The 18,225-nt window shown below is 46.0% G+C and overlaps 1 protein-coding gene across 1 annotated transcript in view; it reads left to right on the forward strand.

The window, feature by feature from the left end:
* The window catches only part of Dhx15 (DEAH-box helicase 15), a 62,429-nt gene that overhangs the window by 18,610 nt on the left and 25,594 nt on the right, over window positions 1-18,225 (forward strand). Inside the window, exons 6-9 of the mRNA XM_084589983.1 lie at window positions 4,911-5,165; window positions 7,303-7,561; window positions 10,002-10,193; window positions 13,908-14,030. Of these exons, the coding sequence (XP_084446109.1) occupies window positions 4,911-5,165; window positions 7,303-7,561; window positions 10,002-10,193; window positions 13,908-14,030 (829 nt within the window). The remainder of the gene's footprint in view (window positions 1-4,910; window positions 5,166-7,302; window positions 7,562-10,001; window positions 10,194-13,907; window positions 14,031-18,225) is intronic.

Below are 18,225 nucleotides of genomic sequence, written 5' to 3' on the forward strand. Positions count from 1 at the left end.
CCTGCGTTCGCTACCGCTTTTTTTCACACGGTTATGTGGCCGCGGAAAGAGTCCAGGATGGGCATGCTGCGAGGCTTCAACAGTGCCCCCGGACGCCTGCACCACACGAGACGAAGCCATTCGAGGACCATTTCATCATTAAAAAATCCCTTCTCATTCACCCACACGATGACTTTTGGCAGGAACTTTTCCTTCGTCGGGATCGTTTTCCTCTTGAACAGAAGGAATGCCGGTAAATTGTGCCCATCTGCCGTACAGCATAACATGACCGTGAAACGGTTGTACGTGTTGGCCATTGTCAGCAGGCGGACCTGGCGTTCCCCTTTTGCGGACACGGTCCTATTGCTAGGCATATCAAGCCAGACTGGAGTCTGGTCACCGCTGCGTATTTGACCAAGCAGGAATGAATGTGTTGCCCGCAGGTCATTCACGTAGTGCAGGAAGGTGCTCCTTTTTTCTTCATAAGCTTCAGGCAACCGTTGGCATACGGTCGTTCGTCGCCTCAGGCTTAGGCCGTTCCGCTTCGTGAAATTCGTCATCCACTTCTCAGACACTTTAAACTCGGTGCGCGGGATGCACATCTCCGCGACAGCGCGCGCCTTTGTTTCAATGTCATTGTAGCAAACACTCAGGCTCTTGCTTCTCTGGTCGTGAACCCAATCTCTAACCGTCTCCTCAACGGCAGGGTATTGTCCGGATTTCAGCCCGCGAAAGGAACGGCGTGTAGCAGCGCACGCAAAAAGCTTACTTCTTTGTTTTCTCCAGCCTCGCACGCACTTTTCTGAGACGTCGAACTTCTGCCCTGCTTCGACGTTGTTTTCCAACTCTTGTACATGATGACTTGTCGCTTGAAAGCAGCGCTGTGCTGTTGCCGAGGTTGCGGCGGCATCTTGCAAGGCGTCCGTTGAGTGACACAAACCACACACACCGCTGTCTGCTGTCACGTTGACTATAAAGTCCAGGCGGTGTGATGAGAAGAAATGGCGAAAGGCACACAACGTTGCACAACACGCGAAAATGCTTCTCGGCTCATGTGACTGGTCACGTGTGGTCGTTTTGGATTGGATTGGATTTGTAGCTGTCCCATTTGTATCAAACATTGCCAGCCCGCCCGGCTTTGGCCGTTTTTTCGTGGAACGCCCACGGTTTGTCGATAACAAGTTGCTATCGTACTAAAGCAAACCTTTGGTGCATATCTCAATTAAATTCATATTTTTTTTTTTTTTTTTTTTAAGCAGATCCACTTTCGCATTGTGTCTGACAACTTTTTATAAAGTTATGAGCGCATGGGGCGTGATATTATCCACGACTCGGTCGAAATTACTTTTGACTCCGCATATAAGCTGACTTTAAGCGTGGCCTGCATGGAGCGTTTTTCCGGGCGATTCGCCGGCGTCGACGGAAGCAGAGCGTTTTTTTTTGCCGCTGGAGAGGGCGATTTTGCCAAATCGTCGGGATCTGGCTGAATAGATAAAAACGCCGCCGACGCGCTGACGCCGGAAGTTGGCAGCGGCAGAGGGCCAATGAGAGCCGGAGCAGCCGTCATGTGATTCCGGTCGGAGCCACGCCCACGCCGGTCGAGAGAGACTCGCTCGCGAGAGCGGGAAGAACGACGGGGGTTTGGTGCTCCGATGGCGCCGAGGGTTTCGGGTTTCTCGGCCGAAACGGCCGAGCAGCAATGTAGTCTTTCGGAGTCGCTCCACGCACGAGGCGACGACAGCAAGGTCCGTGCTTCGGGCACCGTGCATTTCCTTTTTTTTTTTTTAGGTTTTTAAGGTTAGAGTTTGGTGAAGGTGGGCCGTCCGCTGGGGCCACGAGTGTTTACGCTGAGCTCGGAGGTTGTTTATGAGCAGGTAGCCTTGCCAGCGGACCTCTGATACCTCCCTTGTGCTATAGCTTCTGCATTTAGATCCATAGCTGTTGGAAGGGATGCCTGTGCCTGTTTTCTTGACACACCTGACCCAGAAGAAAGGAAACCGCAACTTGAAGCTCGCGGCGACAGGGAAAACAAGATGTGCGCGACCTCGACGCACGGCCGGATGGGGGCGCGTGCGTCACGCAACTGGGCGGCAAAAAAAACGCCGCTGGGCTGCTGACCATGCGGGAGTGAAATCGTCGACTCTGGCGTCTGGCGTGCGGCGCATTTTCGCGTGCGAAAAACTCTCCATGCGGGCCACGCTTAAGACTCCGCATATACGTCGACCCCCCCAACTTTTGGTTTGGTTTGGTTTGGTTTGTTGGAAAGGACGTTTAAAAAAGGTTGAGTTATATGCGGCAATGTGCGGCAATATACGGTAATCACTTTCTAGAACCGATGTTGAGTCACTTGTTGAAGCTTGCAAGAGTGAAAACAGGAAACTGTGACTGTGACCACTGAGGGCAACTGGCGGCAGTTGTTTTCTCCTTTCCTGGTGCGAGTGAATGCAGTCTGACAGCGGTTTCCCTCCATCCAGCGTAAGATTACATACACACAGAATATCACTTCTAAAGTTGTGTTTAGAGCATGACAAAATGTGAATGTGTTGCAAGCATTGGTTTTATCCTATTCGCTTTCACGACCAAAGACCAACCATAAGGACTACGAGCGATAGACGAAGTGATAAAGTTTCAATTCAGAAGTGCAACGCTAGCCATGAAGGTGGTCTGTTGCCAAAGAGGTTGTTGTACTCCACATTTGGCAGCTGCCTATTGCTTTCAACTCTGCTTGATCACAAGGAACTTGTGGAGATTGATGCTGTTTTGCGACGCAGCACCACAACTTGTTGGAATATCGCAAATTATGTTAAAAAACCAGCAAGCATGCCGGATTCTGTGTGGATGGTCTTTGCTTTTGCCTACACCACGAAAGTCGCAGCTACCGCCAGGGACACCGCACATCCATGATGTCCTGACCTGACGCTTGTTATACAACTTGTGCGTTCTCGCATCATTGTTCACCTCTCTGTTCTGTGTCCGGGGCTTACGCCACAATGGGAACATTTCTGGGAAGCATTGAGCACAAATTTGCTTCGCATTTACTGCAGGAAATGGTAATCTCAACCTTGATTTTCTTCAGTTTCTGAATCTTTTCCGGCTTGTGGAGCAGATTTGTGCAGGGGCCGGTGGAGGAATGCAAGCTTGCTTGGCATTAAAAGTTGAGAAGGCAAAATCTTCATGCAGGCATATTAATAATAATAATTAGTTCACAGGAAGGGAAAGGCGCAGTATCTGTCACACGCTGTGTGGACACCTGAACCACGCCGTATTATGGGAAGGGATGAAGGTGGGAGTGAAAGTGGAAAGAGAAAGGGGAGCCGTAGTGGAGGGCTACGAAGTAATTTCGACCACCTGCGGATCATTAACATGCGCTGACATTGCATATTTCATTTATGTTTTCACAAATATCTTCCAGGGCAGTCAGAAACTCTTCTGATCTGCTTTTGAGTGTCATTCCCACATCTTCGCTTAAGTGCACACCAGGTTCTTGTCTTGGTGAAATCTTTTCAAGTTTCTTTGCTGGCACTAGGATGTCTTGACCATAGTTTGCTGAAACAGTCTTGAATAGAGATGTTATAGTATGAACATTTATCTATCAGGTGCATCTACTCCAGAGTGAGTGAAAATAAAGAATTAGCTCACCTTCGGCTAGTAGTCTTTTGACTTTTTGCTACTTGTATACCGTATTTACTCGCATAATGTTGCACTCGCGTAATGCTCGCACCCCCAACATTGGGCGTCAAAAATTGGAATTTTTTTTTCCCTCTCATAATCATCGCACCACCAATCACCGCAAGAGTCGTCTGCTAGTAGTAACAAGCGCCATCCTTGGAGCGCTACTGAACCTAGCTGGCCTCGTGTGCACGCGCTACCAGGTGGCGATAGCGTGCTTGGGTAGATCATCATCGGTCATGCTGGTTGTCTTTTTTTTTTTTTTTTTTTTTTTTTTTTTTACCTCTATGATGCTTGTAGTCATCGCCATTTTGCGAGGTGTCTCCACGTCTCATTGTCATTGTTCCTTTGTTCCGTCCGTGTTGCTTGCTTTGTTTCACCGTCTACCATGGTCTTGGTGCCGCATCGCGGTGGGGTGGTACGCAAGTTATACAGGTACTTTTAAGCTGAAAGCTTTCGAGTACGGGCTACAGCATGGCAACTGCGCTGCCAGCAGGCACTTTGGCGTCAACAAGTCCTGCGTAGCACGGAGACAGCGATTGCAGTGTCGACATTGACCCGGATCAAGTCTCTGATCAAGGGTAGAACTGTAGGGTCTACTGTGAGCATTATACCACGAAACGCGGAGAGTGATGATGAGGCTGCGTGCGGTAAATAAAGTGCTTTAGCAATTTGTGCTTTTGGCGACCTTGTAGTTTTATTACAAGGGTAAGTTCTGCTTGAAAGTAATGTTTTGTTATATTTACAATAGCTGATCTACGAATTTCAATTCGCACCTATTTAAATTTGCTTTTAGCGCTCCAAAACATTTACTCGAAATTTTCCCCGCGTGATTATCGACCCCCCCCCCCCCCCCCAACTTAGCATCAATTTTCCGCGAAAAAAAGTGCGACCATTATGCGAGTAAATACGGTAATAATATCGATTGAGACGCTTTTGTAAACCCATAGCTAAGCCCCTGGATTGTGCGATTAATGCCGGTTTCTCAGCATGACGACAGGAATTTCATGTTCTGTTTCACTAGCTCAGCTGCCGCTGCACTCTGCTTGAAGATTTCTCTTGTCGCTGCCTGCTGAGGAGAAAGTAAACTAGGACAAAACTGAAAATTAAGTGTACTAGTGCACATAGGTTTGTGCATGACAGCCCTTGCAAAACTAATATATTTTTGCACTATGGGCTACAAGGTGGTTCGAAAAGGGTTATGTCTTTCCTTGAGCTTTGCTCAATTTCTTCTATTTATGCTTTTCTCACCCCTTATCCAGGAAATTGAAGAGGCGTGCAAACGGCTGAAAAGGGAAATTGACAACTTGGGGCCAGAAGTTGGAGAAATGAAGTGCATTCCTCTCTACTCTTCATTGCCACCAAACCTGCAGCAACGCATTTTTGAGCCCCCACCGCCTGCAAAGGCTAACGGGGCCATAGGTCGAAAAGTGGTTGTGTCAACCAATATCGCTGAAACGTCCCTGACCATTGATGGTGTTGTCTTTGTGATTGACCCAGGCTTTGCCAAGCAAAAGGTATGGACCTTGTCTTTTGTAAAATCGTAATGGGTAGCACAGAGTGAAGTACTGTTTGCGGATGCCATGCTACAATGTCATGATGTAACAATAACTGTTTTTACTTACAATGTGGATAACAAAGTAGCTTATCATTGTTGCTGTCATTCTCGCTTTTAAAGCTGTGGCTTTAGTCATAAGGCAAATTGGCTGTAGTTTTATGGTTGGCTTCCTGAAAATTAAATATTTGACTCCCTTTGAAAATAGCATCTTAGCTGATGATAATATGTCCTTGGCTCTTTTATTCTTGCTGGTCTGTTCAGTATGGCTCGTCTTTTTAATGAGCTTTAAGGTATCATAAAATGCGCAGCACAAATACTCCATGGGCACTACAGTGTAATCTGTTTATAACGATACCAAAAAAATCGGATATAATGATAAAATTATAGGGATTTTTTTAGTTTCCCCCTTTTCCTGTGTAAAAGTAAACTATATACAGTGCAGTGAACTTACGATATTGAGAAAACCTGCAAATCCAATCCTTATAACCAATTATTGTTATATCTGGACTGGTGGGAAAAAAAGGAAAAAACAAAAGAGGACGTCCACATATTTTTTTATGCATGTAAGCTTGCCCACTTACCAGCGATGAGTGAATCGATTGAAAAATGCAAATCATCATAAAGAGCACTGAGCACTTTATTACAGGATACATAAATAGCCATGATATGACATAAGCATGTTTAAAAAAGTCTGTTTCTTGAGCGGCACCTGAAATCATTATATATAATTTATTTTACATAGGCACAATGGGAATACTCATTAATCCCAAGAATTTGATCATACTAAACGATATATTGTTATATCTTGTATCGTTATATGTAGACTACACTGTATAACGATCAATTATCAGTGGCAGATCAGATACAATGATAGCTTTCTGGCAGCCTGGAAGATGTTCGCCACGAAAATTTGTCTAAATATTGGGCAAAAAATAAAATACTAAGAGAATCATCACTGTAATCGCTGCCTTCCCGGTTGTGCATCCATGGAAGATGGTGACGACCAATACGACAGTGATAGCTCTCGAATTGAAACAGTAGATTCATCGGGATTTCCAGCAGGGCTACGAAGCGTCATGAAAAAATATGTGCATTCGCACTCTACAATTTTAATGATCATCAAGGTTAGGGATGTGCTGCAGTTCATCCAGTCGCGGATCGGTTTTATGCACGCAAAAAAGGCTGCCGCCAGCATGTGCACTACTGGAAGCGATGCTCACAGCAATTTTCAAGCTTCAGCTGCCGCTCAAGCAAGTGCAAATTTCTGACTTTTTAAAGCATGCTTAAGTCATTTTATGGCTATTTATGTATCCTGTAGTAATGTGTTCAGTGCTCTTTGCAATTATTTGCGTCATTCGACTCAATTCAGTCATCGCTGGTAAGTTGGCAAGCCTACATGCCCAGGCATGTAGGCTTGCCAACTTGTGCTCTTTTTTTTTTTTTTTTCGCCAGTCTCTGGACTGACAATAATCAGTTACAGCAACAATAACAATAATCAGTTATAACAATTAGATTTTCCCGTTTTCTCACTATCTATATAAGTGGAGTATCGCCGAAGGGTCGAACGATGATATCCGCCACCTCTTGAGCCCACCTCGGAGGAAGGTTATGAAGTGACGAAACCGAGATGCTTACGAGGTGACATGGTGCAGATGGAAGATGGCTTCCACCTGGGCGAACCAGATCAGTGGATGCTTGGGCCACAATGTCGGCAGGCGGAGCCGTATAGCTACGACGCCCCGTGGGCATAAGGTAGCGTCAGGCAGAAGGTTGCCTGAGGGCGATAGATTGCTGGGGTCGATCATCGCATAGGCCGTAGTCACCACTGTAGAGAATTTACGGGGTCGCAGCAGAGCACCAGAACAAGAGGACCATCGTGGCAGGCTTCTCGAACTGAACAGCCCGTGCCGTGTGTGTGCATCGGACACGCGGCGTTCAACTTTATTTTCTTCTTTTGCCGGCTGGGAACGCTGACCTTAGTGCCTCTACTTTACAGTGTCTCTGTGTGCTACACTGTTATCACTTATTGTGTGTGGCAACAGGATTAGGCTGGCAGCAGTTGCATGTAACAAAAAGATGGTATCATTGCTTTCCAGGTGTACAATCCTCGCATTCGTGTAGAATCCCTGCTGGTGTCGCCCATCAGCAAAGCCAGCTCACAGCAGCGGGCAGGCCGTGCTGGACGTACACGGCCAGGCAAGTGCTTTCGATTGTATACAGAGAAGGCCTACAAGACAGAGATGCAGGACCAGACATATCCCGAGATTTTGCGGTCCAACCTTGGATCAGTTGTGCTCCAGCTGAAAAAGCTTGGCATTGATGACCTGGTGCATTTTGACTTCATGGATCCCCCAGGTGAGTTCTTTGGTCGACTTTTTCAATGTAGGCGAAACACAGAAAATGCCTGTATGCTGCGCTGTGTCGGTGCATGTTGAAGAAAAGGGGGGCCTGAATTAATCTGGAATCATCCGCTACAGGTCCTATGTTTTTCTTCGATACGCTAAACTCCACAGCTGCATTTCATTCTGAACTTTCTTGTGACATTGACTTTTTAGGTTGTATCCTACTATAGCAGTACAATCTACTCCTTTAAACGAAGCTTGACAGGGGCAGTGAAGAATGTTTAGTTTATTGACAGTTTCGTTTAAGGGTTGTGACCCCCAAAGAAACTATGCAAAGTGGTTTGCTTCAGGCTGGTTTGCCACTTCTTCACCAAATACGCATTTATCTTGCTAAGGCTGCGTGTGCTGTAAGCAGCCCTCTTGTTGGAAGTACCGCTGAAGCACCTCCACTGCCTGGCTTGCCTCGTTCACTGACACTGGGCAGACCTGGTTGTCCTCATGGCTTATCTCCCCTTCACTTTAATTATCAGGCACTTCAACATCTTTTACAATGTCGGATAATGTGTCCTCACGGCAAGTAACATCATTATCAATAACCTCATAACCCTGTATAGTTAGCACGCCAGTGCTGCACCCAGGAGCCAGATCACTGAAAAGAGCTTGCGCTTCTGCAACATCAGCAGTTTCTTCCTAGTCTGCGGCCACTGCTTCCTCGTTGAAGCTTGCATGATGGAAGCATCAGTGGATGGTAATTGTGGCAACTTCATCCCATGAATGAGCCAAAATGTGAATGGCAGACAGAAGATCTTTGCTGTACTCTTTGTCTCTGTCCGTACAGAGCAGCATCCCTCTCAGGATGTGGCGACGAAAAAATACCTTTTGATTGTGAATGACGCCCTGTTCCATGGGCTGAAGTATGGCTGTTGTGTTCATAGGGAAGAACTCCAGCTGTATGGAATTAAGATCTTGCACTTCACCATGCGCCGGCAATTGTTCACAATAAACACAACCTTCCTGCTTTGCCTTGTGAACTTGGTGCCCCTCTGCCTCAGCCAGGTTTCAAATATGGCCTGTGTCATCCACGCCTTGGCATTTGCATGGTAACACGCGGGCAGTTCTTTGACACCTTTAAAAGCTCGGGGTTTTTTCGCTTTCCCGATAACCAGAAGCTTCAGGTTTTCGGACCTATCCATATTGGCTTCAAACAGCTTAGGGACGCAGTCCTTGCTGTGTTTTCTTCCTGTGACCTCTCACCTTTGAAGTTAGAGACTTGTTAGGAAGGAGCTTATAAAAAAGCACCATTTCATCCACGTTGAAAATGTCTCTTGGTTCATAATTTGCGAGGACGTCCTTGAGCTTCTGTTCTCACCAGTCCGTGCAAACATCCTTGTCTACCGCGTCATTCACCTGCTATAGTGCGAAAAACAAGGCCATGGCGCTTCTTGAAACAGCTTAACCATCCGTCACTGAATTAAAAATTTTCTATGCCCATTTGGAGTGCGATCTTTCTCGCCTTTTCCTCCAAAATAGGCCCGCTTACTGGAATGTTCGAGCTTCGGGCACGCTTAAACCATAAGAAAAGTGCCTACTCGAGCGGCCCATGGTCAGTCTGACGCATTCTTTTTCTGTCCGGTCTGTCCGGGGCGACTGCACCACTGTTAAATGGCATCTCGATCTTCTCCCGATCCTTGAGGATCCTCGAAACTGTGCATTCCGGAATGCCGTGCCGCTTTGCGATAGCAGTCTTCGATTCTTTGCCACACCTCAAGTCTTGGAGGACTTTCATTCTACTGTTTAAAGATAACGCATTATGGGGACGCTTCTTCGCAGCTGACTCCATGTTGCACGCACGTAAAAACAACGAACAACTTTGAACAACGCACACAGTGCAAAATGGCGTCAAAGCAACAAAAGAAATGCGCAAGGGATTGGATTGGATTGGATTCTGGATATCAACACCAACAAAGTCGGTGCTGATGTCGATACGGCGTATGTTCAGTTTCGGTTGGTTTCGTTTATCCGTGTTGCATGCAAAATGAAGTTTCGATTGTCGAGCATTACTTAGCACAGATGTTATAGGAAACCAATTATTTGTTTTGAAATTGTTTCATTTAAGAGGCGTTTTTGTTTATGCAAGTTTCTTTTAGCGTGCATCCACTGTAGTTCTGAGGGCTTTTTTATTGGTTGGAGAGCCAGAAAGGTAGTGAAAAGTATTTGGAGGTGAGGCTTTTGGTGCACACTCAAAATCTCTTCGTAATGCCCTTTCTTTCTTTTTCTTCATATTGTATGCGTGGGTCAAGAAGTATAAATATTAAGTCATTGGCTTATCTCAAGTCTTTCTGCATATCCTGTCCTGTGCCTTATTTTTCCTTTCTTTTGCATTCATAGTCGTGAATAAACCGGCACTCTTCTTCAAATTGCTCATGACTGCTGTTCTTTCCTCTTCCCTATAGCTCCAGAAACGCTGATGCGTGCTTTAGAACTTCTGAACTACCTTCAAGCCCTCGATGACAATGGTGAATTGACTGAGTTGGGATCCATAATGGCAGAGTTCCCCCTAGACCCTCAACTGGCCAAGATGCTGATCACATCATGCGAATACAACTGTTCGAATGAAGCCCTCTCCATCACAGCCATGTTATCAGGTACTCTGTTCTTTGGGGCTTGTACGCAGGTATTCTGATACATAATTAAGCTATGACACACTAGGGCACAGCTTAGAAGTTTGTTTTCAGTGTGTGATGGGGTACATACGGACCTTTTTAAAAATTCCCAGAATACCAAGTTTTCTTTTAGTCTGTGCAACAGGAGTGTTTGGTTTGGTTTGCAGAGTTCTACATTCCAGAGCGACTCAGGCTATGAGAGGTGTGCAACAGGGGTGTAATAGTACTCTTGGCACTTGAAACTTTGAAAGCACAAGGGTTAGGTAAGATTGTTCTCTCCAGAAAAATGGGGTACTGGTAATGATATGTGAGCCACAGTTTAGTTTTGCAAATGCTGTAGGGTAAAATCTTATTAATTCAGACTTCAAGGAACCAGAAAAGGAAGGTTCAGGTTAACCATAAGTTTGAATTAAATTATCGAATGGCCCTAAAAAGATAAAACAGCTGAAAACAGTTTGCATTTCAGATGAAGCCCAAGTTAGAGCGATGGTTTTTCTTGGTTTTGTCAAGAGCTATCCTTTGTACTACCGTCTGGGATGCTAAAGAGCTTCCTCAAAGAAAAGCCTTTGCTTCCTTTATCTCAGTGTGATGCAGTAGTAGCAGGGCTCATTTACAAATGGCCCCGCCTCATTTTTGGCGACTCTTCAATTGCATGGGGTCCTGTCACTTTTTGAAGATGCTTCATACTGTTAACAGCATGGGGCCAGCATGTGAATGCAGGCAAGGCATACATACATAGGCGTTAAAATAGTGTGATGCTATCCGACAAAAATCGAATAAATAAAAGACTGGTGACATGCCAAGCAGCATTCGAAATGGTGTGACTGGCTGATGCGCGTCCTTGGTTGCAGCTGTGTGATGGCGATTGTCATCATTCATGCCACGACGCGAATGAAGTGCGTGGGCACCAGTTTTCTTTGTTGTGCAGGTTTGGACTTGGTCCACTTCGGTGATCACGCGCTGTTTGAATTAACCAGTGCGAATTGCCCGCCCATGTCCGAATTAGCGAGCGTCCAGTGCCATAGCCTTACTGTACACACGTGCAAAGGCTGCTGCACCCTGAACTTAGCAGCTAGAAAATTCCAAAAAAAAAAAAAAAAAAGAGCATGTCAGCCAGGAAAGGGTGTTTTATGTACACATAACTTTTGCCTTGTGGTTCATTCCACTGGGAGCTAATAGCTGATAATAGCTGCCTATGATGCTCGATTGCCTTTCGCACCAACAAGGACAAAACATTAGCCTGAATAAAAGCCAGAACGAGGTGCATTCACATGAACGGCCTGTTCGTTGCAGCAATGAGCCACCTGCAAGGCTTGGGCACCTGCTTACACATAGTAGTGTGCTGTCCGCATTGTATCGCTTGACCTAACATACCTTGCATCAAAGCCCCAACAATGTTACTCTGAATCTGTTCACAGTTAATCATTTTACCACGTTACAAGTCACCATCAGACACTAACATCACATTGAAGTGAACGTATGATTTGTGCAAAGCCTTTGGCAGCAAATAATTCCAAAAGGGGCTCAGGTGAAGGCCAAACTGACGACGACAGGTCGTATGCGTGCATGGAACGCAGCACAGCTAGCTGCCTCATGTGTCGGACCTTAGGAGCATTTAAACAACTAATGGTGTTTGGCAGTAAAGTACTAAAGTGATCAAGCAACTGCTAGCAACCTGTTTTGATCCTGGTAGTTGTGTGATCACCAGGCGCATATTAGTACGGCCCTTGAAGGATTGTAAGTATGCAAATGTTTGAAATTTTGGGTAGAAATCAAACATTTTGTTTTTCAGTCTGTATTTGATTCGCCAAAGAATAAAAAATTACTGAATACACAGAAAAATTTTTAATTCACCGCACTGCGTGCATCGCCTCAATGCTGGCCGTGTAAACTGTGCAGTGAAGCATTTTCAAAATGCAACGGGAGGCTGTTTTGTGTGACTACTGCATCGCACTGTGAAAAGAATAGCGAAGCCCTTCCCGACAGTGCGCGCAAAGCAAAGCCCTTGACAAAACTGGGGAAAAATGCTCTAACTTGGGTTTCATCTCGGCTGCCGAAACTATTGTGCGGGTGTTAATCAGGTTAAGTTGCTGCGAGTTTCTTTCTTGTGCCTCGCGTTGCTACCAAATGCACCACAGCCTGTCAGGATGTCGGGAATTCTGCTCGAAAACACAGCAAGCGTTGCACATCTAGTGCAGACTGCCCGGGCTTTTGCCTGCACCATTAAAGGTACTGTTGTTGCCAGCGTCGCTGCATCTCCACTGACGTCACAGGCTGATGCTTAGTCTATACAGATTACAGTTCCATTTGCAAATACCATATGTATTCTGAAATAAACAAAATGAGCAATGTTTGCTTTTTTTTTTTTTTTTTCACTGATCAGGTATTCATTATTTGAAGGCATTTTTTTTTTTTTTACTATATTAGTATTCAATTCGTATTCGAACGTTTCAATATTCACACACCCCTAATTATATCAGTTACATGGGCGTTTGCTTGGACTGGGCAGCTAGTTTGAATTATCTGAAATTCTAAATTAGTAGTGTTCAAACTGACTAACCAGTTATGTGTTGTTACTTTTCATTAATGCTGCAACAGTTTCTTTTTTGCAATAGGTAGCTTATTGCCATTTGGGCAAAGAGTGATAGTAAGTTAAGTATAGGTTTTCAAGGTGGGTTGTCAATTTAGTCACTAGTTTATTTATTGGGCCCCAGAAAAACATTGAAATGATGCTTTTTCTTCTGCTGCCATAACATTTTTAGGCCTTCCACGAAGGAAATAGATTAGACACTATGCAGATATCTAGGTGAGGATCTGGGCTGTTCTAGACTGAAATGGGACTAAATTTTGTTTGGAATCCTTGTTTGTCATCGTTATTGTCATTATTTTAGATTATGAAAAGGTAACATAGTTATATGATATAAGCAAGCAAAATAACCATTTGCAGACTTTGGAGTTAGCAAATTTAATTTCTGCCTTGCCCTACATTATTTTACTGCACTAAAGCTTTGCTGCAGGTGATGTTTCGTGAAGTTTTGATGCTTTAAGTGCCCCCCCAATTGTATTTTGAGCCTTGCAAGTTATTTGTTATCCTTGTTCATAATTTGTATCAGTTTGTAAATGCACAATGGCCAAAGGATTTTAAAAGCTGTATTCATTATATATAGGTGTTTTTGTTCTTGTTTGCTAGTGCTACCTTGTGTATTACCTTTGCAACACTTGTCAGGGTAGTGTAAAATATGCTTGCAATATGATTGCTTTAGCAACTGCTAGTTTTTATTCTTTTTGTTGTACTTGTTTTCATAAAACTGGAGTCTTTATTTTTACATTATGAGCTGCAGTATGTCTTGCTTCAATTTATTTTTTTGCGTTGCTTTTGCCAGGAGCGGACTAGGCTTCTTGATAGGCAGCATTTATTTTTGGGCAGTGGTAGGCAAAAATTATTCTTCTACATGTTTGATTTGTTGTGTTAAAAGCTAGGATCATGTTATTGGTTAGTTCTCTGGTGAGTGAAATTGGATCCATTGTGTCTACCACTGCAAGGTGATTGCTGACTGCTGGGGTGAGGCAGCAGGGCATCAGAATGGGACCCCTGGTGGGAGGTGCTTGGGTGAGCCTAGTGTCACGCAACTAAGCAGAGGTGGATGTGGGGCTGCGCCTGTGCCATTTGCGGCCCCCCCATCCGACACTGTTCAGTTCCGCAGTGCTTTGTCCGCCCCAACGAGGCCAAGAAGGCAGCCGATGAGTCCAAGATGCGATTTGCCCACATTGACGGGGACCACCTGACCTTGCTGAACGTGTACCACGCCTTCAAGCAGAGTGAGTGGCCGTGTGCTGGCTCAGTTGGTTCTGTATTTACAGTCGAGTCCACTTATAACAATATTCAAGTGCCATGAAAATTCCATTGTTATAACCGATAATTGTTATAAATGGTTTGCACGAAAAAAAGCAAAGAGGGATCACGAACGGCAAGTGACATGCGAGCTCCGCCGAGGCATCGTTTTGGTGGCCCCGGGGCTTTGTAAAAAATATGAGAAGGTTGCTACGGCCAATTCTCAGCTTGAGAAATCCTGAAGTAATGGTGGGGTGAAGAGAGAGAGACAAAACTTTTATTTAAAAGCCACCACCTGGCTGGAAGTACACATTGTTAATTAGCAGGGCAAACTGCTTTGCCTTTGTGGCCAGAATCGGCCCGGTGATAGGCAAGTTCTGGGCACAGGTGCCAAGAAACCACTCGTAGAGGGCCTCCTCCATTTCCTTATAGGCACCTTGTCGAATGCGTTTGCGCCCACTGTCAAGCGAGGGCTTTTCTTTGTCAAACTTCTCAGCGCAATGGTGCATGCTTCTTAACCAAGTCACACGCTTTCTTACCCTCTTTGTAGTCCTTCACGATACTGCACTTCGTCTCCAAATCAATAGCTGTGCGCTTTCCTTTCACCGCAACGTCATCCGATAATCAGCGGGTGGATCAGCCATCTTCCGTTTTGGTGGCGATTCAAACGAGACGGAGAAACCACGTGGCCAGGAACGACCTCGACGCAATCAACTTGCATAAACAACCAAATTCCTTTGCAGAACCAGCAGAACTGCCTTCAGAATGAGGGGCGAGCAAGCAGATCAGCGCTGTCGGCATAGCTGTCAGCGTGTTTGCGAAGTCCATTCGTGTTTCGGAGGGTGGCGCGGCATAGAGCTATGGGCGCAGTCCATTTGTTTTCGGAGGGGTGGAAGGGCGGCGGGAGAAAGGCGCGCGAGGCTTGCAATGCGGAGAAGGCCAGAAAACAGGTTCTATTGTATGAGCGCGCGGCGGGGAGGGCGCAGCAGCTGGATTTTTTTTTTTTTTTTTCAAGGATTTGGCATTTCACTACCTTTTGGCACGAGCACTCGGGAGCCATACTTCAGTGTTATAATCGATGATGCGGCATGGGGGCATTGTAGTAAGGGGGTTATTTTACCATAGAAAGCATACAAAAGTGGACGGTGCAGCAGCTTTTCATTGTTGTAACCAATATATTGTTAAAACAGGTATTGTTATAAGTGGACTCGACTGTATTCTATTGTGGACAGGGTCATGCCTGTCCAGTGTTCACTCTGCAGCAGTAAAATGAGGTAGTCAACATTGACACTTGTTTTCACTTTATAAGCTTTGCAAAAGGGATCTCCAAACATCTTTGGTCAGAAATAAAATTATTTGAGTTTTAAAAGTGGTTTTGAAGGTGACTAATAAATGTGTGTGTATTATCTGGCTCAAAAGTGAACCAGTAATGTACAAATAACGTAAAGGAGTATAGACGCGTACATTGTTAAGGTTTTTGCTTTAATTGACCCCCGATGATTCTAAACAGAGGGACTGCAACCCAGAAAGCCATGGAACTGCTGAACTAATTAATTACTAGGACATTTATCAATACTGCGTTGGTTTTCGATCTCTCCAAGCACGAGCGTAGGATGCATCAAAGGTGCGGTGCAACGCCACACAAACAACCCCAAATAGCATGACTGGTGATCACATGGACATAGAGTCTACTTACGCATATGCATAGCTTTTTCATCTACTTGCGATTGCTTGTGCAAGAAAATGTTGGCGTTGAGCAGCACTTCAGCATAGCTTCTAACTCCGTTATTTCGACCGGTGGTGCAGTCGTTGCCGATATTTCCAGGCACTGGGATTTTGACCTGCTTGCCAACGATTCAAGTGACGAAGCTAGAAGCAGCAGTGATGAAGCTTTGAAGGATTGACGAGTTGGGAATGTCAGCCAATAGTGAGGTGTGTTGAACGGAGGAGGACATGCTGAAAAAGTATTGGAAGCTTTCCATATAAGAAAGAGGGCGAGGGATTATGTCACTGATATGTCTGTGACGTTCATTACGACAGAGCTTATGTACCTTTAGCGGTTTTCATGAAGGGGCATTCACATTTCACACTGCGCATGTCTTGTTGCTGCCATGAATATTGCTGATCTATAGCGCAAATAAAACCAGATGAAAGTTAGTGCCATTCATGTGTCCTTTCTACGTCTGCCTCTTATATGTGCTATAACGATTCCGGAGAAACAGAGGACGTGATTACCGTGAAGATGCTGCTCTCTCAGGCCGGCTTGCTGTACTCCCAGCCAAGTCGACGTCCAAGAAATGTATTAGTATTGTTTCTTCGTGCTCATAAGCCTCTGGAGGACTGTCAATAATGACTTAATTGTAATAATGATTGGTCGATACTGAGGTGCTGGCAGTAGCGATTACTGCGATAGCGAATTTTTTTTATTTTCTCGGCCACTTTGGTGCAGCTGTCCGGTGCAACTTGCCTGGCATCTGCTAGCTCTGCTGCTGAAGGCATCATGTAAATTGAGCATATTGTTACGGGAAATATTCACAGTAAGGCAGTTGTCCACGCCACTGAGGATGCTCACAGCACAGCACTCGCACAGCACAGCACTCGTCTGCGTCTTCTTCTTCTGGGGGACTGTCTCACTTCTTTTTCGTCAGCACGGCCAGCGAATACCGCTCAGTAACACTACCCCCCCTCGGGAAAAGCACAGTCCCGGTGCGTTCTACGTTTGTGAAACAGAACGTGCATAATAGGGCTTTAAGCGGGACACATGCACTATTTCAGAGCATGGCGCTCTGGACGAGTATTTCGGAGGCACAGATTCAACTTCGTATGTGACGTCTGTCACGGGCCGCAAAACTCGGTAAGGGCCTGTGTACCGGGGCAAAAGTTTTTCACACAAGCCCACGCGACGGCACGGGAGCCACAGCAAGACGAGTGACCCAGGACTGTAGTGGACATTACGGTGGCGACTGTCGTACCGGAATTTTTGAGAGTCTTGGGATGCAGAGAGCCTGGCATGAGCTATCCGGCGGGCATCATGAGCGCGGGCTACGGCATCACTGGCGTAAGTACTGGTGGCGTCTGCCGCGGGTAGCGAGGTGTCGAAGGGCAGTAACGGGTGTCGGCCAAATAACAGATAAAATGGGGAGTAACCAGCGGTAGAATGGACTGATGAATTGTAGGCGAATGTCACAAAGGGTAAATGAACGTCCCAATCCCTGTGGTCGTCAGACACATACATGGACAGCATGTCTGTGAGGGTACGGTTTAGGCGTTCCGTGAGGCCGTTGGTCTGGGGGTGATAGGCTGTGGTGAATTTGTGACGGACGGAGCACGAACGGAGAATTTCGTCAACCACTCGCGACAGAAAGCAGCGGCCACGGTCAGTTAGTAGTTCACGAGGGGCACCATGATGTAGAATTACGTTTTCTAGGAGGAAGTCAGCGACGTCTGTGGCGCAGCTGGTCGGGATGGCTCTGGTAATAGCATACCGCGTGGCATAATCGGTGGCGACGGCGATCCATTTGTTCCCTGAGGCTGAAACTGGAAAGGGCCCAAGAAGGTCAACACCTATACGGGAAAACGGGTCAGTGGGTATGGGGATCGGCTGCAAATAGCCTGAAGGCAAAATTGTGGGTTTCTTTCGACGCTGACACAATTCACATGCGGCAATGTATTGTTGGACGGAGCGATAGAGCCCCGGCCAGTAGAAGCGTCGGCGCAGGCTGTCGTATGTGCGAGAGACACCCAGGTGGCCAGCTGTTGGAGCATCATGAAACTGGTCAAGGATGGTGGAACGCAGATGTTGAGGAACGACGAGCAAAAGGTCTGCGCCGTCTGGTCGCATATTGCGTCGGTATAGGGTGTTCTCGTGGAGTACATATAAGGCAAGAGATGGATCAGGTCGGTCGCAGGTCAGACGGAGGATAATGGAATGGAGCAAAGGATCTAAGTGTTGTTCGTCGGCAATGTTAGAAAAGGCCGACACAGACAAGACACATGCGTCATCGTCAGAGTCGGTAGGGCTAGGGGAGTCGACGGGATGACGGGACAAGCAGTCTGCATCTTGGTGAAGCCGGCCGGACTTGTACACGACGGAAAATGTATACTCTTGTAATCGAAGCGCCCAGCGCCCCAAACGGCCTGTAGGATCTTTGAGGGAGGAAAGCCAACACAAGGCATGATGGT

Source organism: Amblyomma maculatum, chromosome 1, assembly GCF_055883805.1.
Source record: "Amblyomma maculatum isolate TAMU_Amacu chromosome 1, ASM5588380v1, whole genome shotgun sequence".
Lineage (NCBI taxonomy): Eukaryota > Metazoa > Arthropoda > Arachnida > Ixodida > Ixodidae > Amblyomma > Amblyomma maculatum.